This window comes from Acomys russatus, chromosome 14 (genome assembly GCF_903995435.1).
Source record: "Acomys russatus chromosome 14, mAcoRus1.1, whole genome shotgun sequence".
Taxonomy (NCBI): domain Eukaryota; kingdom Metazoa; phylum Chordata; class Mammalia; order Rodentia; family Muridae; genus Acomys; species Acomys russatus.
In genome coordinates, this window is record NC_067150.1 from 30,186,478 (window position 1) to 30,209,040 (window position 22,563).

The following is a 22,563-nucleotide window of genomic DNA, read 5'->3' on the forward strand; positions in this document are numbered from 1 at the left end:
CTCCATCCTCCTCTGTTAGGTGGCTGCCTGAAGGAAAAGGATAGAGACCAAGAATCAAGCACAAGCTTTGAATAGAGCTGTGGAGTGGGAGGTTTAAGGGTGTAGGTACAATTATGGTCAGTGTGAGGGTTTCATTTAAGAAATTCTCACACTGGGTTTCATTTAAGAAATTCTGAGCCCGGCGTGGTGGCGCACACCTTTAATCCCAGCACTTGGGAGGCAGAGGCAGGAGGATCGCTATGAGTTCAAGGCCAGTCTGGTCTACAAAGCGAGTCCAGGACAGCCAAGGATACACAGAGAAACCCTGTCTTAAAAAAAAAAAACAGAAAAGAAAAAAATTTCATCTAAGAAATTTACCTCAGACGTGAGGTAACCCTTAGGGCTGAAGTTAGTGTTGGGAGGTTATAGCTAAAGTGTAGAAGTCAGAGAATTTCTCACCTCTGGTCCCCTCCCAGTTCTCTAAGGCACCGTTTGCCAGGCAGGAAGCACCCGCTTCCTCAAAGCTGCTTCCCTACTGGGACAGAGTCTCAGTGACAAACAACTACCACCACCCCACCCCTCCCCTTCCCTTTCTGCTGTGAGCTCAGAACTAACTACAGGACAAACCGTATGGGACAAGGAGAGGAGCTGAGAGCAGCCATGAGCTCTGGAGGACTGGGCCTCCTAGGGACTAGGTGGCCTCTGCCCCTACTGCTTCTTTTCATCATGGGTGAGTAGGGCCCTCCCTCTCCTAGCCCACGCGTGCCTGGAATTGTGGCAGGATCCACAGACTGGATCCAAGGCCAGCAGAACAAAAGAGGATCTCTGGTGTATTTCTCCTCTTTAGCGGTGGAAGTACCAGAGACGATGACGGTGGAGGTGGGTGGGTAACGGGTTACAGGCATCGGTATGTGTGTGACAGAGACAGAAAGATCTATGCAGACTCCCAGCCTGTAGACACTGACCGTCTCCCCTCCCAGTTAGCTTTGTATTTGGAAATGGACAGTCAGTTGTATAAGCCATCTAGCGGACTCCTACACGAGACACGGAAAGAGTGCAGTGCAGGGATTTTTCTCTTTCCCTCCTAGGAGGCAACGCACTGGATTCTCCACCCCAGATCCTAGTTCAGCCCCAGGACCAGCTGCTTCAGGGTCCTGGCCCAGCCAAGATGAGCTGCAGAGCATCGGGCCAACCACCTCCCACTATCCGCTGGCTGCTGAATGGGCAGCCCCTCAGCATGGCCACCCCAGACCTACATTACCTCCTGCCTGATGGGACCCTCCTGCTACGTCGGCCCCCAGTCCAGGGAAGCCCACAAGATGACCAGAATGTCCTCTCAGCAGTCCTGGGTGTCTACACATGTGAGGCCAGCAACCGGCTGGGCACAGCAGTGAGCCGGGGTGCTAGGCTGTCTGTGGCTGGTGAGGCTTGGGAGCATAGGCCCAGGGTGAAGCAAAGCTAGACTGAGAAGCTTGTGTCCAGGGAAATATGAGGGGCTATCCATGAAGGGAGGCCTGGCCTGGAGGTCTTGGGATGGACAACTAGGTTAAAATGGACATAGAAGGCCAAGGAAGTGGGCTCAGCCGAATTGGTTAAGCATGCTAAGATAAGCCAAAAAAGGTCTCCGGGTGGGTAGATACCCATCTTGCTGACCTGCTGACCTCCTAACAGTCCTCCAGGAGGACTTCCAGATCCAGCCTCAGGACACAGTGGCCATGGTGGGCAAGCGCTTTGTTCTTGAATGTGGGCCGCCCTGGGGCTACCCAAAGCCCTCAGTCTCTTGGTGGAAAGACGGGAGATCCCTGGTCCTCCATCCAGGGAGGCACACAGTGAGTGGAGCCCCCTTCCTGGCAACTCCTTTTCCCATACATCCTCTTCTCCTGGGCACACCAAGCAACTGACCAGTGGCATGTCGCCTGGCAGATCTGAGGAAAGGAGGGAGGGCAATGAGAGCTCAGGCTGCCCTCCAACCTCTAAGCTTCTCCTCACGTTGAAGACTTCAGAGCGTATCTGAACCTGACAGGTGACTGGGGATTCCCTGGTGGTGGAACAAGCAGAGAAGAATGACACGGGGACCTATATGTGTATGGCCACCAACAATGCAGGGCAACGGGAAAGCAGAGCAGCCCGGGTGTCTATCCAGGGTAAGGACGGACTCAAGAGATAACTCAGTGGGCAGTGTTTGCTTCACATTCGTCTATTGACACTTGATTTTAGGCTCTATTTTATCTGGTGTATTGATGCCTCTACCTCCCTTCCACCAACCCCTTAACCCTATGTAAGAGAGAAAGAAGGTTAGTAGAGAGAGGGAGGTGCAGATGCTTTACTTCTTTCCAGTTGCTTAGGGTCAATAGGTTCTTTGGGACAATACCAATCTCCATTGACAGCAAACACAGGATACGTGGGGACTGAGTTCAGATCTCCAGCACCCATGTTAAAGTAGAGCGTGACAGTGTGTGTTGATAATCCCAGTAGTGGGGTGGATGGGCGACAGGTGGATCCCAGAAGCCAGCCAGCCAGTCTACTCTACACAGTGAATTCCACGTTCACTGAGAGACCTTGTCTCAAAAGACACGGTGGAGAGCACTAATAAAGAAAGTCTCTGGGGCTGGAGAGATGGCTTATAGGTTAAGAGCACTCACCAACTGCTCTTCCAAAGGTCCGGAGTTCAACTCCCAGCAACCACATGGTGTGTGGCTCACAACCATCTATAATGTGATCTGATGCAGGTGTACATGCAAGCAGAACACTATATGCATAATAAATAAGTGAATTAAAAAAAAAAAAGAAAGAAAGACTCTGTTGTCGACGTTTGGCTTCCATATGGATGCTCATCCACATGTGCACATAGGAACACATACTTAGACCCACATGCAAAGTCCAAGGTAAGGTAGGAGACTCCAGTTAGTGTGGTGGCAAGGTATGGGGTTCGGGGTCCAAGTGGTGAAGCCTCCCCATGGGCAGCTAGAATGGACATAGAAGTACTTCAGACCTGAAAACTCGGGGAGACAAGTTTGACCACGATGAAGGTACGCTCCACTCTTCCATCCCACCCGTGCGTTCCCCCACAGAGTCACGGGACCACAGCGAACATCTGGAGCTTCTGGCTGTTCGCATTCAGCTGGAAAATGTGACGCTGCTGAAACCAGAACCTGCGAAAGGCCCCAAGCCTGGGCCAGCTGTGTGGCTCAGCTGGAAGGTGAGGAGGCAGAGGACCCAGAACAGTGAGAGCTCACCGCAGTGAAAGCTCAGATGCCGGCTGTCATGAGCTCCCCAAGCCCCTTATCCTTACTCCGACTTCTCCCCAGGTGAGCGGTCCTGCTGCGCCTGCTGAGTCGTACACAGCCTTGTTCAGGGCCCAGAGAGCCCCCGGGGACCAGAGATCTCCATGGACAGAGGTGCTGCTGGGTGGCTTGCAGAGTGCGAAGCTTGGGGGCCTCCACTGGGGCCGAGACTACGAATTCAAAGTGAGACCGTCTTCCGGTCGCGCTCGAGGCCCTGACAGCAACGTGTTGCTCCTGAGGCTGCCCGAACAAGGTCAGGGAAGGGCTCTGATTGGCCTAGACGGAGGTGGTTCCTCATCTATTCCAATCCAGTCTGGACGTGCTGGGGGGCGAGAGGGACTCCTCTTTTATCATGCACCTTGGGTATGGTGAGTCAGCAAACAGCTGTAGGAAGCAGGTTTTTTTTTTTTTTTTTTTTTTTTTTAACTCTCCGGTCCCACTCTTTTTTGTTTTGGTTTGTTTTGGTTTGGTTTTTCGAGACAGGGTTTCTCTGTGTAGCCTGGGCTGTCCTAGACTCGCTTTGTAGACCAGGCTGGCCTCGAACTCACAGAGATCCGCCTGCCTCTGCCTCCCTAGTGCTGGGATTAAAGGCGTGCGCCACGAAGCCTGGCCCCAGCCCCACTCTTGACCCTTGCACAGAGCCCTCTACTTCAGCACTTCTAACAGTCTCGTCCTTTTTTTTTCCAGTGCCCAGCGCGCCACCTCAAGACGTGACTCTAAAACTTGGCAACAGTAGTGTCCTTGTGCGTTGGGCTCCACCGCCAGCTGAAAACCATAATGGCGTTATCCGTGGTTACCAGGTTAGTCCCTATAAAATGACATGGACCAGTAGACTTCTCTCCCCTGGAGTCCTGCTTATTCTTGCCATGACCGCTACAAACCAGCATCTAAGAAAAAGCGAAGGGAGTTTGTTTTTGTTGAGCAGTGTGCAAGTGCCTCCTTGGTCTGCCAGACCCTGCCAAGCTACCATCCCGTTTCATCTCACAAACAGCTTTAGACTGAATATCTCCAATTTATACATAGAAAGCCAGATTGTGGTTATAGATGGAAGAAACAGAGCAGAAATCAAGCCAGGCCCGGTCATACCTAAGTCTATAAGACAGGAATGCTCAAAATGCCACTGTTGGTACAAATCACCCTGATACTCCTTAGGAAGACAGACTCTCGGGCTCTTTCCCAGTCCCCCTGAATCAGAGAATGGAGTGGAAGCTTCTACCTGTAGTTTAGCAAGCCTTTAGGTGACTTGAAGGCACACAGAACCACTGGTCCTGGGTGCGTTTTAGCAGATTACATTTGTCCTTCCATCTGTCCAGAGAAAAGCCTCTCTCCCTTGGTAGAGGAGGGAGCATAGGTCCCTATGACTGACTGTAGTGTTGTTTCGTTTGGCAGCCCCCAGGAAGATGGCACGTGCCCATCTGCACATGAAGGGTTCTGGGATGTCACTAGGGCAACTGCTCACTTTTGCTTGTGCCCCCAGGTCTGGAGTCTGGGGAACTCCTCATTGCCAGCTGCCAACTGGACTGTGGTGGGTGGACAGACCCAGCTGGAGATCTCCACACGAATGTCAGGCTCCTATTGTGTGCAAGTGGCTGCAGTCACTGGTGCTGGGGCTGGAGAGCCCAGTAGCCCTGTCTGCCTACTTCTAGGTGAGAGAAAGGCCCTATCCATGCCCTCCACCCCACGCCCATGTCATCCTTCTGTCCTCCTGTCCCTGCCTTACATTTCCAGCTCTTCCCTATTGTCTGTTGCTCCCTCGTTGTCACTCCTGCACTCCCTCTGAGCTCCACATCCCAAATAGAGCAGGCCATGGAGCAATCAGCACAAGACCCCAGGAAACATGGTCCCTGGACCCTGGATCAGCTGAGGGCCACCTTGAGGCGACCAGAAGTCATTGCCAGTGGTGCCGTCCTGCTCTGGTTGCTGCTACTAGGCATTGCTGTGTGTATCTACAGACGACGCAAAGCTGGGGTGCACCTGGGACCAGGTGAGAGCCCATATGTATAGATCTCCGGAATGCCACAGGGGCATAGATCTCTAGGAAGATGCTGGGATCTTCACTGAGCTGTTCCATTCTTTCCTTCCAGGTCTGTACAGATATACCAGTGAGGACGCCATTCTAAAACACAGGTGAGAGGCTAAGAAGAAATCCTTAGACAGAAAGGGCAGAGTCAGTGGAGTCTCCGCGGAGAATTGGGTGGAGGTATAGTCCACCCTCCCACCAGGCAGTTTAGGATTCTAGTACCTGAAGCTCTCCTGGACGCCACGTGACTAATAACCTCTTTCAATGTACCCCCCTCGACAGCTGAGCGACTTGAATCATAAAACTTAACTGTTTTTGCCAAAGGCTTCGCAGCTGGCCTCCTGACCACCTGCCTGTTCTCCTTGTCATCTGCTCTCACTATGCCTGCTGTTAAGTGACTAGTAGTTGGCAGGAAAGGAGCAGCTCTCGTGTCTTATTTCCTCTGTGTTCCAGTGTCGCCCTGATAGCACCTTCGCTTTCTACATAATCCCTGCGTTTTAAGCCATCCACCTGTCTTGCATATGCTGCATCCTTCCAGCAGGGGGCGGTCAGACCCTAGGATATAGGTTTAGTTTTTTTGTTTTGTTTTGTTTTTGGGTTTGTTTTTTGTTCGTTTTTTCGAGACAAGGTTTTTCTGTGTAGCCTTAACTGTCCTGGATTCGCTTTGTAGACCAGGCTGGCCTCGAACTCACAGAGATCTGCCTGACTCTGCCTCCCAAGTGCTGGGATTAAAGGCGTGCGCCACCACACCCGGCTCCTACACATACCCTGTGAAGAAAAAAACCAGGGAGACTTAGCCATGCTAGGTTTCTGAACTCTATTTTGGTAAATAGGGATCAATGGAAGGCTCTAGGCAGAGAAGTCATTTTATCAAACTGCTGCCCTTGAAGTGGGAAGCCAATATGCACTCGAGCAAGCTTCTATTCTGCCAGCAGAGTGACCTCAAATTTCCTCAACTCAATTTACAACATCAGTCTTACATGGAGGTTCTCTTTGTTGCCATTTAACAGTTGAGGGAGCAGGGTGGCTCAAAGAGACTGATAGATTTATTTCCTCTGTCGAAGAGCTAAAATGTGGCACGAGGGGAATTTCAATCCACGTTTGCCTGGTTCTGTATTTGTTCTTTTCATCTCAGTATCTGTCCTCTGGACAATGTAGCCTTCCCTGGATCCCAAGATAGGAAGATACGCTGAGTTCAAGGGCGCCAGGTTAGAGGTTTCTGGGGGACTACAAAATCCAAAAAAGAACAAAAAACCCAAAAACAGCCGTAAAGAGAAAGCAGGCACTACCATTTCTATTCCTGCTGCCACCCTCTGAGCCGGATGTCTTGACTAATTTGCCCCCACCACCACCACCACTGCCACAGGATGGACCACAGTGACTCCCCGTGGCTGGCAGACACCTGGCGTTCCACCTCTGGCTCTCGAGACCTCAGCAGCAGCAGCAGCCTCAGTAGTCGGCTGGGAGGGGACCCTCGGGACCCATTAGACAGCAGACGGTCCTGTAACTATGCCTCCTGCCGGGGCGGGGGGGGGGCGGAACTCGGGAATGGACGAGGGGTGGGGAGTGCAATGTGCTCCCTATAATTCCTTTTGTCGTTTTTATGTCAGTGATCTCCTGGGACCCCCGAAGCCCCGGTGTGCCCCTGCTTCCAGACACCAGCACTTTCTATGGCTCCCTCATTGCAGAGCAGCCCTCCAGCCCTCCAGTTCGGCCAAGCCCCCAGACACCAGCTGCTAGGCGCCTTCCATCTAAGTTTGCCGGAACCTCCAGCCCCTGGGCTAGCTCAGATAGTCTCTGCAGCCGCAGAGGACTCTATTCCCCACGCATGTCGCTGGCCCCTGCAGAGGCTTGGAAGGCCAAAAAGAAGCAGGGTAAGGATGGGAGCAAAGTCCTGCTCTGGGAAGATGGGGGTGGGACTAGGAGTGGTAATGTGGTCCATTGGCTTTGATCAAGTTGAGTGTGGGCTGAGCAACCTCCCGAACCTGCTGTTGTCTCCCAGTGGACACAGACCTCTGTCTCCATCTGCAGAGCGCTCAGCTGGGTGTATGCTCACCTCAGTTTTTCTTTACCATACTAGGCCTTGGCTCTGCAGTCCACATGACTTAGAAAACATTTAACAAGCACCACGGCATGCCAGGCATGGTGGATACAAGAGACATTGGGTAAACCGTTTTTCCTCTTAGGAGACCCATCTGTGCTGACCAACAAACAAGTGTAGCTACGTCCTGTCCTAAGGCAACCAGTGTTAAAAAAAAAAAAAAAAAAAGCAAGCAAAAACAACAAACAAACAAATGCTGGGATTTCCAGAATTTGTGCCCCACCCATTATATGCTGGTCTGCTTGGACACTGACTGTCAATCACCTTCTCAGAGAGAAATGTTTGTAACCAGCCCTTCATGTAGACAGATTCTGTGTTCACAAACTCAACCATGCCCCTGTAATATGAAGCGATACCTATAACACTTAGAGAGCAGATTTATCTCTTTACTTCCAGCTGCCTGTCTAAGAAGGAAACAATCATAAACTCTATTTCTCAAGCAACTGCTTATGTGCTAGCTGCTTTACTTGTATTTTTTATAATTTCATCCCCAAGGTGGATTAGGTGGACATTGTCTCTGTAATTTTACAAATGAGAAAAGAGAGACAAAATGATTGGGTAGCTTGTTCAAAATTCCAAAATAAGCTGCAGAGCAGAATTCTGAAAGCAGGATGATTTGTCCCCCAAAACCACTGAATTCCGTGGGAATCACCTAGGAAGTTCCCTGTATTGGGGGCTGTTTTTCCCAGCTGCTGCCCTGCAGAGCACGCCCTTGTACTCTGCCTGCCATCTTTATGGACTTTCTGAACTACTGAGAGAGACTTAGCCAATATTTTTATAGTCAGTTGTTTTTAAGTAGATAAAATCCAACTTCAGTTAAAAAAAAAAAAAGACAAGGGGGGGATTAAGAGTAATTAAGAGCTTGTTCAATATGGACAATTTTATGTGACTGTAAATATTAATAAGCTGGCACTCTTTCTAATTTTGCCTCGGGGCTATTGCATTATCAATCTTTTGTGGTAATGAAATGTCAGCTAAAAATCGTTGGAATAAGTCTCATTTAGGGGTTATAAACTCAATGGTAAAGCCTGCAGTCAGCATGTAGCAGGGCCTGGATTCAATCCTCAAAACCAACCAACTGGCCCAACAAACAAACACAACAGCCTTTTGTGTGGCAAGTCACAATGACTTTAATGGAATATATGATCCCTCTTAGGACATTAACAGTTCTAGAAAAGGATGACTTATCTTCTATGACCACTTATTCTTTTCCTCCCTTCCTCTCTTTCTCCCTCCCTTCTGTCTTCCTTTTTTCCCTTTGATGCTGGAGTTTGAACCTGGGGGCTTCACACCAGGGGCCTTCACACCAGGGGGCTTCACACCTGCCTAGCACGTACCTTCCCATTGAGTCCCACCCTCAGCCATGTCTTAGGGAGCTTCTAATTCTGCCACAGGACTTGCTAGCGTGTGGTTTAGATTTTTCACTTAGCTCTGTTTCACCTCACTCCAATACCCTGTCTTCCTACTTCCCCAATCAAGAAACAGTCAAGCATCTCAGGACAAGGCTACTTGCAATGTGAGAAATGAAAAAATATTAACAAATTCTCTCTAAGAAGAGGAATATTTGTTTTCATGGAGCAGAATTGAAGAGGAGAGCCGCAGAGTGAGGGAAAAAGAGATCAGGAACACTGAAATGCACACAGCCAAAGAAAAGAAAGCTAGTTTTGGAAATATCTGTCTGAGCCAGGAGCTTTCCAATCTGTTCTTATTGACTCCTCAACATCCTTTGAAGTGGTTGTTTACAAGTGAATGTGAGGATCAGAAAGCTCGAAGCGTTTTACTGAAGTCACACATTGGAACCACTCAGTGCTCTTCCCAGCATATGAGGGCTGGAGAAGGATGGGGCAGAGAGGACTAGTTTTCTCCCTCTTATCTAGATTCTAGGTCCCAGGCACTGAGCGCCTTTGACTGGGGTCTGAGAAGCTTGCTCTTGCTGTCCCTAACAGCTGTCTTTCTCTTGCAGAGTTGCACCAAGCCAACAGCTCCCCACTGCTGCGGGGCAGCCACCCCATGGAAATATGGGCCTGGGAGATGGGAGGCAGGGCCTCCAGGAACCTTTCCCAAAGCCCAGGTGAGAGAGTGTCCCTAAGGGGAAGGCAGGCTTCAGACCCACCAGGCCAGGTGCTTCTTGGTTCTGCTGGTATGTGTGTTGTGTGTGTGTGTGTGTGTGTGTGTGTGTGTGTGTGTGTGTGTGTGTGTAGCTAAGTGGGCTGGGCAGTAAACTGGGGTCTGAGCAGGTTGGGATCTTGACTGTGTGTGATTCTGGAGAGCGTGTTGTTCTCAGGCCCAACCCTTGCTTCCCCAGGAGAAGCCCCCAGAGCCGTGGTAGCCTGGCGTGCCCTGGGACCACAGCTTCAACGCAACTCCAGTGAGCTAGCAACTCGTCCACTCCCTCCAACACCGGTCTCTCTTTGTGGAGCCCCTAGTCATGATCAGCAGAGCCAGTAAGAGGGCATGGGTCAGGAAACAGAGTTGAGACACTGAGGGTTGTAGGGGATGTTGCTGAGATTAGACCAAGGCTGAGTTAGAACAATTCTAACTAACCTGTCGCCTCTCCCATCCCCTAACCAGGTGTGTGGAGAAGCTCCAAGCTCCCTCCTCTGACCTACTGCCAGTGGCCCCTCTCTCCATCCTTAGCTCCTCCAGGCCTCCCAGCCCCCAGGCCTCTTTCCTCTCTGGTCCTAGCCCAGCCTCCAGCAACCTCTCCAGCTCCTCACTGTCATCTTTAGAAGAAGAGGATCAGGACAGTGTACTCACCCCTGAGGAGGTAGCCCTGTGCCTGGAGCTCAGTGAAGGGGAGGAGACACCCAGGTGAGTATCCTGGGAGAAGTGAAATGCTCCAGCTAAGCATGCCAGGGAGCATACATGCCTGCCTCGATTGCCATGTTCCTGCTACTGTGCCCTAACCAGTGTACTGGCTCTCATTTTTTTGCCTTTTAGAAACAGTGTGTCTCCTATGCCAAGGGCTCCTTCACCCCCAACAACCTACGGCTATATCAGCATACCAGCATCCTCAGGACTGGCAGACATGGACAGAGCCGGTGGCGGGGTGGGGTCTGAGGTTGGAAACTTACTGTGCCCACCTCGGCCCTGCCCTACTCCTACCCCCAGCGAGGGCTCCCTGGCCAACGGTTGGGGCTCCGCTTCTGAGGACAATGTCCCCAGCGCCAGGGCCAGCCTGGTCAGCTCCTCTGATGGCTCCTTCCTTGCTGATGCTCACTTTGCTCGTGCCCTGGCAGTGGCTGTCGATAGCTTTGGTTTTGGTCTGGAGCCCAGGGAAGCTGACTGTGTCTTCACTGGTACGTGGGGGCCACCTGACTCCCTCAGAGTGGACATAGCTCCCCTTTTCCATAGCCAAGAATCAAGGTTTCCTAGTCATTGTCATCCTTGCTGTCATTTCAACAACTAGCTTTATTGAGGTGCGATGGCGAGTGCTTGGAATCTCAGCATTTGGGAAGCCGAAACAATAAAATTGTGAATTGCAGGCCAACCTGAGCTACACAGTAGGATTTTGCCTCAGAAGGGAGGAGAGGTGCTTTTTACTAAATGATTGCTATGTCCTCGGTGCTCAGAGAAGTGCTTCCCATGCATTATTAAGAGCTCCATGAAGAATGTTCTTTGCCTGTTTTCCAAATCGAGAAACACTAGGTCAGACAGATGCGTCCACCTCCTTAGAATCCCTCATAGATCAAAGACAAATGGTCCAGTTCTGAAGCCTAGAGGAAGCCAGGTGGGTGGCCCAAACCCCCATCTCCAGAACCGTACTATTCCCCAGACGTGGGTCCCAGGAAAAGCTGCTCTATAGCCGGTCTTCTCTCAACTGGCATTTGTTTCATAGGCCTCTTAGCTCCTGCTGTGCTTCCAGGCCTCGCGATTCCCTGTCCATGGCTGAGGTTGAGAAACACCTGGGCTCAGTCTCACTCCATGTCGGCAGAAGGTGACCTGGTGTTCACTGGCCCCTTGGAAGTTCACCCTATACACGCACAAACGCACATGATCCTTCATGCCTACCTTACTTAACCCTTCCTTACTCTACCCTTTGATCTCAAGAAAAACAACAAGGCTTATAGCAAGTGACAGGACAAAAATTATCTGGGCCAGGGCTAGAGAAATGGCTCAGTGGTTAAGAATTCTTCATTGTTCTTGAAGAGGACCCATGTTCAGGTCACTCACTTCAGATGTCTCAGAGTCACCTGTAATCTTAGGTCTAGGGGATCCGATGCCCTCTTGTGGTCTCCATCGGCAGTGCACTGTAATTTAGGCAAATCCATGCATACTTAAAAGCAAAATAAGGGCTTGAAGAGATGCCTCAGTGGTTAAGAGCACTGTCTGTCCTTTCAAAGGTCCTGAGTTCAATTACCAGCAACCACATGGTGGCTCACACATCTATAATGAGGTCTTGTGCCCTCTTCTGGCATGCAGATTCACATGTGGAGAGAATATTATATAAATAATACATACATAAATATTTTTTTTAAATAAAATAAATGAAAAAAGAAAAACCGTATCCAGGTTGAAAGTGCCCAATGCATAGGGAAGTAGCTACCCAACAGTTGTAAGGGAAGTGTGTCTTTACTCTCTGGGTTTTTTGTTTGTTTGTGTGTTTGTTTGTGTGTTTGTTTGTTTGTTTTTCAAGACAGGGTTTCTATGTGTATAGCTTTGACTGTCCTGGAACTCACTTTGTAGACCAGGCTGGCCTCGAACTCACAGAGATCCGCCTGCCTCTGCCTCCTGAGTGCTGGGATTAAAGGTCACTTCATGATCAGGGGCTGCCCCACTGGAACTGATGGACTGAGTTAAGGCTAGATTATGATTAGGGGTGGAGATATATGTGTACCAGTCCTAAGCTTTTCACCATAAATTGGTCCCTAGGAGCTAAATGTTGAACCTCCTGCTGATCTCTGCCTTCCTTGTCAGATGCCTCATCACCCCCCTCCCCTCGGGATGATCTCTCCCTGACCCGAAGCTTCTCTTTGCCTCTGTGGGAGTGGAGGCCAGACTGGTTGGAGGATTCTGAGATCAGCCACACCCAGAGGCTGGGGAGGGGGCTGCCTCCCTGGCCTCCCGACTCTAGATTCTCTTCCCAGCACAACTGGCTCAATGGCGCTGTGCCCAAGGCTGGTGGTAAGTATCTGGCTGGCTTGATAACATGGTGTCCTTAATCCAGAAACTCTGGAGAAGAGTCAAAAGGGTCAACAGGGAGCCTGGGCTGGGCGCAGTGGCACATGCCTATTAACTCTGTGAGTTCGAGGCCAGCCTGGTCTACAAAATGAGTCCAGGACAGCCCAGGCTACACGGAGAAACCTTGTCCCAAAAAACCAAAAGCAAAAACAAAACAAAACAAAACACACACACACACACAAACAAACAAAACGGGGTGGAGGGGGAAGCCTGGGGTCTGGTCGTAACTTTCTTATCCTTCAACTTCCAGATTCCTCCTGACTTATTCCTGAAATGGCCAGAAGTGCACCCAGACCACTCTCCTGTCCGTCCCCAGGCTTTCCTACAGGTAAAGGATTGTCCTGTGCTTCTCTGTAGTAGAGGACCATCATCACTGAGCTTCTGAGAGTCCTCTCACTGGGATTGCTAAAACCAATGAAAGTAAACCAAAATAGGATCCAGGGAGCCTTGGATTCAAACTGAGAACAAGACAGAATCTCCACGACGTCAGACTCTCTTGTCACAACCAGGGCCTTCGGCCTAAGTAAGCCTGGCCACTGATCTCCCACCCGTGTGGATCCTGGGAAGAAGGGAAGCCAACAGTGTCTTCGTGGAGAACCGAAACGGCTGTTGGAGAGGGCTATGGTGGAGGGCACTTTAGAGGAGCCCTCTCATTTCTACCTGGGCTCCTCCCTTCGAGGCCAGACCATCCCTTTCCCCAGTGACAGCATGCAAGGAAAATAAAGGAGGAATGTCATGGATGCGGTAGGCCCCTCTAGTGTCGCCGTCAATGCTTCAGAGTTAAGTCAGTGGAGAAGGCTGAAGAAAGAGCAAGAGACCATGGAAGCAAAGCACTACTCTCATGCCATTGTCACTGTGGGCTTAAGGAACTTGATTCTATAAAACTGTAAAAACTTGAGTTCTGCGACGTCATCCCTTGGGTTCTATTTTGGGACGGGCACCTGCGGAGATGTAAGAGCTACCTGGCTAGAGAGGCAAGCAAGCATTCATTGTTACTTAGGGAATGTCCTCATTTCTTTCTCCTCTGAATTGAAGGGGAATGAGATATATCCAGCAAGTTTAAACAGAATGTAGTTAGGAGAAGTGTGGGGGGTGGGGGCTAAGGGTCTGTGGATCTTGGGGAGCCCAACTCCTGTTTTCTGCAGTCCCAGCCCTGTTCCATAGATTCAGTTCCAGATGGTATCTTAAAAATGGGTGGCTAAATAGACAAGCTGCCCGCCCGCGGAAGGTGGAATCACCTGGGATCCTTGGCTAGTGGATACACTTTAGACAAAATTACAGGACAGAGACCCAAAGACTTCTGAGTCCTGAGCCGTTTAAAGCCACTAGAGGGCAGGCTACCTGCATCTCTCACACATGGTGGGCAAGTCGCGGGTTGTGCTGGAGAGCAGCACCAGGGCCAGAGAAGATACCTCTGGTGTGTGTGTGAAGAGAGGCTGTGATCATGTGGAGGCCCAGTGGAGCTACGTCCCAAAGCCCTGCCACTCTTTCTGGAGACTACTCTGAGTTAGGAAGCCAAGCCCACGTGACCAGGGAAACTGATTCCTGAGCTCTGCTCAGTGAACCAGCCTGACTGCTCTGCAGGATCTTGCAAGGAGAAATGAATGCTCCGGATATACATCCGCTCGTTTTTTTTTCCTCTTTTAGATTATTATGTTGTTGGTAAGTTTCTGGTGAAATTCCTCTTGGAATCATTCCAGCTGTGCCTGCCAGACCGAAGGGGAAAGGGCATTTGCATACACAAATACTCAGGTTAAAGCAGAGGCCAATGTAACAGCTCTGAAGGTCTGAGCTATTTAGAGAACTGAGGACAAAGCAGGCACGAAGCAAGGAGTAATTCAGGCAGCCAACACATGGGTCAGCTGTGGGATGAGAGTTATGGCAGCTGTGACATATACGTCCGTGGCAAACTCTTAGATCCAATGACTCAATTGGTACCCTTCTTCAGGCATCCTCTGTGACAGAGCCTGGGGCTATGCAGAAGCATGTGTTTCCTTCTTGGGTTTCACTCATGTGCTCTTTGTTTTGTTTTGTTGGAGACAAGGTTTCATGTAGTCCAGTTTGACCTCAGAGCTGCTATGCAGCTGGAACGGGCCTTGAACTCCTAACCTTCCTGTCTTTGCCTCTTGGGTGCTGGGATTATGGGTAAATGCTATAAGACTGGCTCTCTTTGGGGTTTTTCAGCTTCTATTTATTATGAGGTGAAGGTTTTTCTTACAGAAAAGGAGATAGGCCCTGGAGGAGAGCACCAAAGAAGAGCTTGGCTTGGTTCTCTAAAGATGGGACAACAATCTATGTGTTGGCTACTTGGATATCCCTATGGTTGTAACAGGGTATTATAGTTTATATATAAAATGTCACTCCAACAGGTCTATACGGTGAAGGACTGTACTACTACCTTGTGTCACTATGGAGAGGTGACTGGTCCCTGAAGGCACTAACTTTGTCTATGGGCTCCTAGGAGGTTTGGTGTGACTGGAGTAAGTACGTCACTAGGATCATGTCTTTAAAACACATATCTTGCCTTGGCCACTTCTTGTATGCTTTTTTCTGCTTCCTGGATGTTATGAGGTGAGCAGCCCTGCCCCTCCATGATGGTTTACCTCACCATAGCTACAAAACAAGATCCAGCGAACCATGGACGCAGTCTGAAAAGCTGAGCCAAAATAAACCTTTCCTCCCTTAAGTTGTTTTTGTACGTCAGTGAATAGAGGGCTAGCACACTGGAGGCCAGTGAACTAACACACTGGAGGCCGGTGGGCTAACAGACTGGTGGACAGTGACTTCAGTTCCTCTGGGATGCATGCCAGACTGGTGTTACTTATCAGCTGTCCTTATCATGTGATTTTCATAGAAATTCAAGAGGATGCAAAAGCTAGCAGTGTGTTTTGGTCTACAGACTGTCACAGCCTGCTCTACTCACAACACTGCACATAACAAACAAGCATGGCCCATGGCTCAGATTGGATGCTTTTTTACCCGCCCCGCCCCCTTTTGTACAAACATGTCTCAGTCTGAAGAAGGTGGAAAGGAAAAACTAGTTCTCTGGCTCCCAAGACATCTAAAGCTGTGAGGACAGTGGGCTTCAGTGAGTCACAGTATCATTGCTGGGAGGGAAGACAGCCCATCCTTGCTCCTCTTGGCTCACATCTGTTGACCAGGAAGGGGGTCCCACCCTTTCCCTGTGGAACTTCCAGTAAGTTCATTGCTTCATGAAGGGTCATCTTGGTTCCTAAGGAGAAAAGGGTGTATGTAATGAGGGGGAAGGAGCTATCATTTTGTGGCAGGCCATGCAGAGTAAGGGGTCTGCCTTCTTTCTAATCTACTTCTATGGCATACCCAGGCTTCACTCTTGTGTGTCATTATGCCCTCACCTCTTGTCATTTCTTCTCAAGGATTCCTTCCTTACATCCCTCTCTGTAATCTCCTCTGAAAGCCCCTTACTACTTTTCTGTTTTTTCTCTGGCCTGACCTCCCAGCCTGCTCTGCTTCCTTATGATCTCTGGTACCTACCTCTCGACGTTTCTGTCCTGCCCTGTGGCTCTGGCTCCGGCTCCGGCTCCGTCCAGGGCCCCGAGAGCCCCGAGAACCCCGAGAGCTGCTGGAACCCCTGGAAGAGTTGCTGCCAGCGGTAGAGCAGGTGCTGGTGCCCTGGCCATGGCCCAGGAAGCTTGGTCTGCCATATGGGAGCCAGGCCTCTTCTGCAGCACAACCCAGAAGTGCAGCTGGGTCCACAGGAGAAAGCAGACTGTCACCACTTGTCCACTGGCTACCCTGTGCACTCTCTCAGCTCTGGGTCATGACTGAGGGACAGGATCTAGGCTCTGACAGGTTGAGGGCCTAACACATGACCTTGACATGACAGAGAGTTAAAACATTTGAGGAGCTCCTGAGCACAGGGAACTCGGGGAAGGGAGGACACAGCACCCAGACCCTACTTTTTTCCTCATCGGCTTCAGTCCTGGGGGGGGGGGTCAAAAATCTTGGGAACTCTGGACTTTTGTTTACAGCAAGTGAAAGGGACAAGAACCAGCATCAATGTTGACCAGATGCATTTATCCAACTGAAGGTGACAGGGAGCTGGGGATCATCATTGGGACTTCTACAAGCTTCCAGTCCCCTCCCGCTGTCCTGGCTCTCCTTACCATCTGGATGGGGCCCACGTTGGGCCCCTAGAGGCACTGCCTGTCCCACTCTTCTCTCCCCGCTGCGGTCTCGCTCTAGGGAAGACATGCTGCCTGCTGCTCTCAGACCCAAGGGCCAGCTTGTCTCTTCCTCTGGTGGTGGCAAAGGGGGTGGGGGCAAGTCTGTGGAGAAACCTGTTTTCAGCCAAGTCTCCTGCTTCTCCTAACCCTGCTCCCTCTCCTCTCTTCCCCCCTCCCCTGACATGAGGGAGCAAAACGGTGACCCAAGGTTTGGCTCCGTTCCTTTTGGTTCTCTGCCCCGTTCTCTGTGTCACCATCTCCCGGGCCCAGGGCTCCTCTCACCCCCAGGACTGTGCTCCCGTCTGTAAGGAAGAGCCTTGGGTTTCTTCCGGATTCGGGCACGGTGTCCATGGAGTGGAGGAGTCATTTCTACAGTCACCTGGTGGGTCCTTCCTATAGTATTAAGAGGCAAAAGGGGGCAGGTAAGGGAAGGCACTGAAAAGGGGGTGAAGAGAAAGCAAGCTTTGAGAGGGGTCCAGTGAGGTGGGAGCAAGGTGAACGTTAGCTGACTCACCTGGAGCACTGCTGGCTGTACTAGGGACAGGACTGGGTGTAGGGTGATAGGAGACTATGGGGCCAACACCTGGACCAGCAGGCCTTCCTTCATCGCTACTCAGAGTGGGCTGGGATACACTGAAAGGAGAACTTGGCCCAAGCGGCACCCTCCTGCAATGACATAAGGCCTCAGCATTTGTTCGCTCCACAAAACCGAGAGCTTACTACACGCCAGGCATTGTGCTGTGTGTTCTGCCTAATACTCAGCATAGGCAAGATATGATCTCTCCCCCACCCCCGCCCCGATAAGGCCTCAAACTAGGGAGCGTGAGGACATCCATGTTTGCATGCAATGCCTTGGAAGTCTGCAGAGACAGCCTGAAAGATGAGTGAGAATTCTGTTAGACATCCACTTCCTTCCCACACCACAACTTTCACTTGATCACAGCCACGAGACCTCCATGTCTTCTTCATATAGCCAACCACCCACTCACCCCCCGAATAAATATATACGGAGAACCTATAACGTGCAGAGAACTCTATCCCTCCTTACCTGGGCATCTGATGGAGGTGGGGGATGTCAGTAGGGGGCTGGGGAGGATCAGGAGGTGAGGGGGTAAGAGTGGCTGTGGACTGCTGTCCATAAGAGGAGGTAGGAGAGGGAGTTTCCCCTCGGGATGGAGCCACTAGGCATGCTCCACTAGAGCTTGACTCAATCAAGTGGTTTTTCTCAGGCATTGGTGGGCACCACTCTTCGAGATCTGAGCTGAGGTGGAGAAGGCAGGTAAGAAGTGAAGGACTGAGCACTTCACACTTTTCTCTGGAAGCCTCTGCCTGCTCCTCCCCCTCTAGTCTTAGGCTTATCTACATATTTCGAGGGGCACATGCTGCTGGCAGTATCCTTACCTGCCCTTCAGCTCCTCCTCAGGCCCCTCTGGACAGCTAAGTTCACAGGAAGGGGGAGGTGGTGGCAGGGCTTCTGGCCAGCTCAAAGAGGGCATCTGTACAGGCTTGCCCAAAAGCTTCCCTTTGCCTCCCCTGGCTCCTGAGGAGAGGAGATAGGGGGCACACCAGGAGCAGGAAAGAGGCAGAGAGAAGTCAGTGTGTCAGGAGAAAATGACAGGCCAGGTGCCACAGGATGGAGGAGGATATTGTGGATAGAACAAAAATGGGGAGGCTAAGAATTGGAGTCATACCACTGTCCCCCTCGCTCCATTCGGGAGGAGCATACTGGCTCCAGGTGCTCGGGTCCCCAGAAGAATGTTGAGGGAACCCTCCATGGAAGGTCTGAAGCTCTTCCCCCACTGGGTCAATAGTGCTGTAGACAGGACCCTCACCAGGGGCATTAGCACCCCGTGCAGTCTGAGCCAAGTACAGGGAGATTCCTGCCTCTGAGGAGAAGAAAGAGGAAAGCCCAGGGGAGGAGGCAGACACACATAGAGGACAAAGGAAAATGGAAGGCAGAAGGAGATTCTATGGGATCAACCTCCTCCCCAACCCCAAATCTGACATGTTAAACCAAGGCAAAGTTTAAGGTCTGGTGGCTGTTCTGTGACTCAAGCTCAAGGTCCATTCCCCAGACCTAAGCAACCTCAGAAAGGCCAGGGTTCCTCAGTATGATCCCTTCAGTGCGCCCCCAGGAAGCTGACAAGTGAGAAGTGGGGATAGGGGAGGGCTGAGCCTTGGGGGAATGGGGGTAGGTGTACCCTTAAGGGAATCAGAGCTCCTCACCATTGTAGTATCTAGCATCTGGGTCAGGATTGCTGGGGCAGCAGCTTCCCCTGGGTTCCTGAGCTGAGGGACTCCGGGATGGGTGGGGCCAGGAGTCTGCCAGCCATGGGTAAGCAGCAGGGCCAAGGCCCATGGGTGGCCTAAAGAGGGAGCAGGTGAATATTGGGAACGGGGAGCCAAAAGAGGCCAGCCAAGGGAGGAAGATGGACGCAATCAAGAGTCACAGGACAGAAATGATGGCTAGGAGTAGGAACTGGGAAAAGTTGAGCGTAGAGAGGTGGCCAAGCCTGGAGTGGAAGGGGCTCTCTCTCTCTCTCTCTCTCTCTCTCTCTCTGTAGAAACAATTGTCATTAGAAAGGTCCTAAGGATTACCTGGAACTGGATCCGGAAAGGCCCTCTGAGCGTGGAAAGGACACTGGGGAAGACGAAGAGGGAAAGTGGTAAGAGAAGACCTGGTACTGGGGTTCCGAACCCCACAGAGTAGAGACCCTTACCTGCAGGTGTGTAGGCAAAGGAGGCTTCCGAAAAGGAACCCGGAAGAAAAAGAAGAGGGGAAATGAAGTGAATGGTCAGGAACTCCATTTGTTTGTCCTTGGTCCTGGTTCCAAGTCTAACCCATGTTACACACTGAATCAATTGTATACTAATTTCTTGGAATGGAAATCAGGTCCATCTCCTTTTTCCTTTTGAGACAGGATAGCAAGTAGCCCAGGCCGGCCTTGAACGTGTGAGCCTCCTGACTCTGCCAGCCCTCCTTCCTTGGTGCTAGGAATATAGGTGAGCGCCACCACATCCAGTTTCATTTTCACATTTTTTTCCCCTAAAGTTTTCCCAAGTGATTTCTATGCGTAACCAAACTGGGAGGTCTCTGACCTTGGAGATTTTGTCATCTCTCCAGAGATTGCTTTTATTAAGGAGTAGATCTTTGAACCAGTCAGTCTAGACATCAAGGGGTCACACAGGGCCCCCCAAATTGAATGGTACTTTTACTGAGGTTGAGAGGCAATGCCTGTGTTCCAGTGTTAAATTCAACTCCTCTGTCCAAATCCTTCTTCCTCTGGATCTGCCCTCTCACTTTCAAGCTGGCTCCCCATTCTGGTGGGCTGTACTCCCTGTGGAACCACCTCAGATCCCGCCCACTTGCTCAGTTGAGGCCCCGCCTCCCATGGAACCTCCCCCACACCACACCACCCCCACCCCGTGTGGGCTCCTAGCGCCCAGGGTCGTGGCTCTCACCCGTGTAGTGACTGAGCTCTTTGCGTAGCTTCTGGCGCCGGTACACGGCGGCGCAGAGCCCGAGCAGCAGCACCCCGCACGCCGCGCTGCTGCCCGCCAGGAAGGCTGGCTCCCGCAGCACCCTAGCCAGCCGTTCCGCCAGCCCCTCGCTGACCTCCGGCCCAGGCTCCACTGCCGGAGAGGATGCTGTAGGGGTCAGAGAGATGAAAGGAGACGAACCCAAACTCCCAGGGCTTGGAAGGCGCCATTCCAGACCAACTTCCTCAGTTATTTCCCCGTTATTTTTCTTTGATTACTTTTAATATTTTATTGTCTAATTGAGACAAGAGCTCACTGTATCTTCGGCTGACTTGGAGCCCGCTATGTAGACCAGGCTGGCCTAGAATTCACAGAAATTCACCTGTCTTTGCCTCTCGAGTGAAGGAGTTAAAGGAAAGCTGTCCCGCTCTTGGCTTCCCACCCCCACCCCAAGTTCTCTGGCCCTGCTTTCCCACGCCCACCACTGGACTCACGCAGCTGCACTAGCACTGGTGCGCTGGCCACGCCCACGCCAGCGCTGGTAGCTGCTGCCACTTGGGTTCGGTATAGCTGGCCTAATCGCAGTCCCCGGAACATCACAGAGCGTGCCCAGCCTGCTGCAGATCGATTGAGGTGGAAGCGGCTTTCATTACCCAGGCACCAGATCTAGGAAGAATTGGATTTAGGACCCATGGAGAAACTTGAGGTTCCAGTTAGGAGGAACTCATGCCTGGAGACAATGCTTTGAACCCCTCTCCTCTCTCCCAAACTCTTCTCAGACCCAAAGCCAGCCATAAGTTTCCCTCCACTATAACTTTAGGCTCTATGTCTCACTTCTCCCCCGCCCCCCCCCCACCTACACACACCACCCGCTGCCAGTAGCCCGCAGCCCACTCACCCAATCTCCAGTCAACTCTGTACCTGGTATTCAGTGATGACCCCATTTTGCTGGGAGGGAAGTGGAGGCTCCCAGGATACAGTGATACTGCTGTTGCCATCACCCCCCAAGGCCACAGCCACTCCCTGAGGGGGGCCACTGGGGGCTAGCCCAGGGTGGAGCATGGTAAAGAGGACACAGACAGTCATTGCAAGCTGCCTGAAGCTTCACTCTCCTTGCTCTTACACGAGGGAACAGAAAGGCACCCCCCCCTTTACCATCCAGACACCTTGCTTTTCACAGCTCCCACCTCTCCCTCCTCCCCAGTCTATAAATCACTCCACAGCCATGCTTACCCTCCTCAGGAATGCTCTTGGTCACAAAAGGGCTTTCCGCCCCCAGCCCCTCCTGGCCTTGGACTTGCACCTTGATCTGAATTTGAGCCCCTGGGGGCAGTCCTCTTAACACAGTACTTTGCTTGTGTGGAGTCAGTAGGTCCAGCACTGTCCAGCTCCCCTCGTCAAGGCCTGCAATCCTCCAAGACACACGGAACCCTTGCACCAGCTGGACTGGACCATCCACCTATAGGAAACAGGACAAAGTGTATACTAGGCCCAGGAGAGGCTGGAGCCACACAGGACCTCCAGGCCCATCCCCTACTCCACGCCTTCTGCCTTCCCTGTCCACTCACCTCCTCACTCCTTCTCAGATGCCCTCGTGCCCCCCCATCACCCCCATCTTTAACCACATCTCCATGCCACACTCACAGTCCAGGACACCTGCAGAGTTCTGGGCCCAAGGACTATGGGCTCCTGCATTCGCACACGCACTTCAGCTAGTCCTTGCTGGCCTCTCCATGGCTCCTCCAGTGGCCTAGATAGGCCGCTGTCTGCTGACCAAAGAACCCAGTCAGCAGGGACCACCAAAGGCAAGAACTTTGTACTAAGGCTATGTTTATGTTCCACCTCTGCCTGGCTCGCAGACTAGAATACAATCCAGCCTAGCACAGCTACACTAAGGGAATCTTTTACAGAGAGCTAATCTGGGGGCGCAGCTAATGTGATTTATTTCCCCCTGTGCATTCTTTAAAGGCCTTGGCTCCTTGTCTCTCATTTGCACTTGATTACCCCAAGTCCCTTTTAGTCTGAACAATCTGTGCTACATACACTTAAGAAGCTCAGTGGTAAGGGAACAGCTGAGGTGGATGACGGTCACACCCACCCCCCCCCTTCCTTTCTTGAGCCCTCTGTGAGAGAGAAACATGACTTCCAGTTGTGGTCTGGGCCATCAGTATAGATCTGGCATATGAAAAGAAAATCCTGTGGACTGCCACCATTCTGTGGCCTGGATGGGGGGAGGGGGTTCCTGTGGACTGCCACCATTCTGTGGCCTGGATGGGGGGAGGGGATTACTCTTTGTTGTTACTCATTGCATAC

At 51.5% G+C, this 22,563-nt stretch overlaps 2 protein-coding genes across 2 annotated transcripts in view; one reads left to right on the forward strand and one right to left on the reverse strand.

The window, feature by feature from the left end:
• Positions 1–549: 549 nt before the first annotated feature.
• Robo4 (roundabout guidance receptor 4) lies at positions 550–12,701 on the forward strand. The gene is made up of 17 exons (XM_051156184.1): positions 550–709; positions 1,068–1,400; positions 1,651–1,808; positions 2,003–2,123; positions 3,051–3,178; positions 3,288–3,516; positions 3,951–4,063; positions 4,741–4,909; positions 5,062–5,247; positions 5,348–5,390; positions 6,650–6,786; positions 6,894–7,157; positions 9,348–9,455; positions 9,690–9,828; positions 9,956–10,195; positions 10,325–10,683; positions 12,302–12,701. Exons 1-17 carry the CDS (start codon positions 610–612, stop codon positions 12,544–12,546), a joined length of 3,072 nt encoding a protein of 1,023 aa, XP_051012141.1. The 5' UTR covers positions 550–609; the 3' UTR covers positions 12,547–12,701.
• Positions 12,702–15,558: 2,857 nt separating this feature from the next.
• Robo3 (roundabout guidance receptor 3) overlaps positions 15,559–22,563 on the reverse strand; it is a 30,346-nt gene continuing 23,341 nt past the window's right edge. Inside the window, exons 13-28 of the mRNA XM_051156185.1 lie at positions 21,895–22,016; positions 21,484–21,709; positions 21,172–21,293; positions 20,745–20,916; positions 20,233–20,418; positions 19,491–19,514; positions 19,369–19,411; positions 18,997–19,136; positions 18,462–18,656; positions 18,172–18,310; positions 17,819–18,031; positions 17,285–17,436; positions 17,053–17,163; positions 16,711–16,872; positions 16,079–16,290; positions 15,559–15,797 (exon numbers count right to left, since the gene is read on the reverse strand). Of these exons, the coding sequence (XP_051012142.1) occupies positions 15,786–15,797; positions 16,079–16,290; positions 16,711–16,872; positions 17,053–17,163; positions 17,285–17,436; positions 17,819–18,031; positions 18,172–18,310; positions 18,462–18,656; positions 18,997–19,136; positions 19,369–19,411; positions 19,491–19,514; positions 20,233–20,418; positions 20,745–20,916; positions 21,172–21,293; positions 21,484–21,709; positions 21,895–22,016 (2,231 nt within the window). The 3' untranslated portion in view covers positions 15,559–15,785. The remainder of the gene's footprint in view (positions 15,798–16,078; positions 16,291–16,710; positions 16,873–17,052; positions 17,164–17,284; positions 17,437–17,818; positions 18,032–18,171; positions 18,311–18,461; positions 18,657–18,996; positions 19,137–19,368; positions 19,412–19,490; positions 19,515–20,232; positions 20,419–20,744; positions 20,917–21,171; positions 21,294–21,483; positions 21,710–21,894; positions 22,017–22,563) is intronic.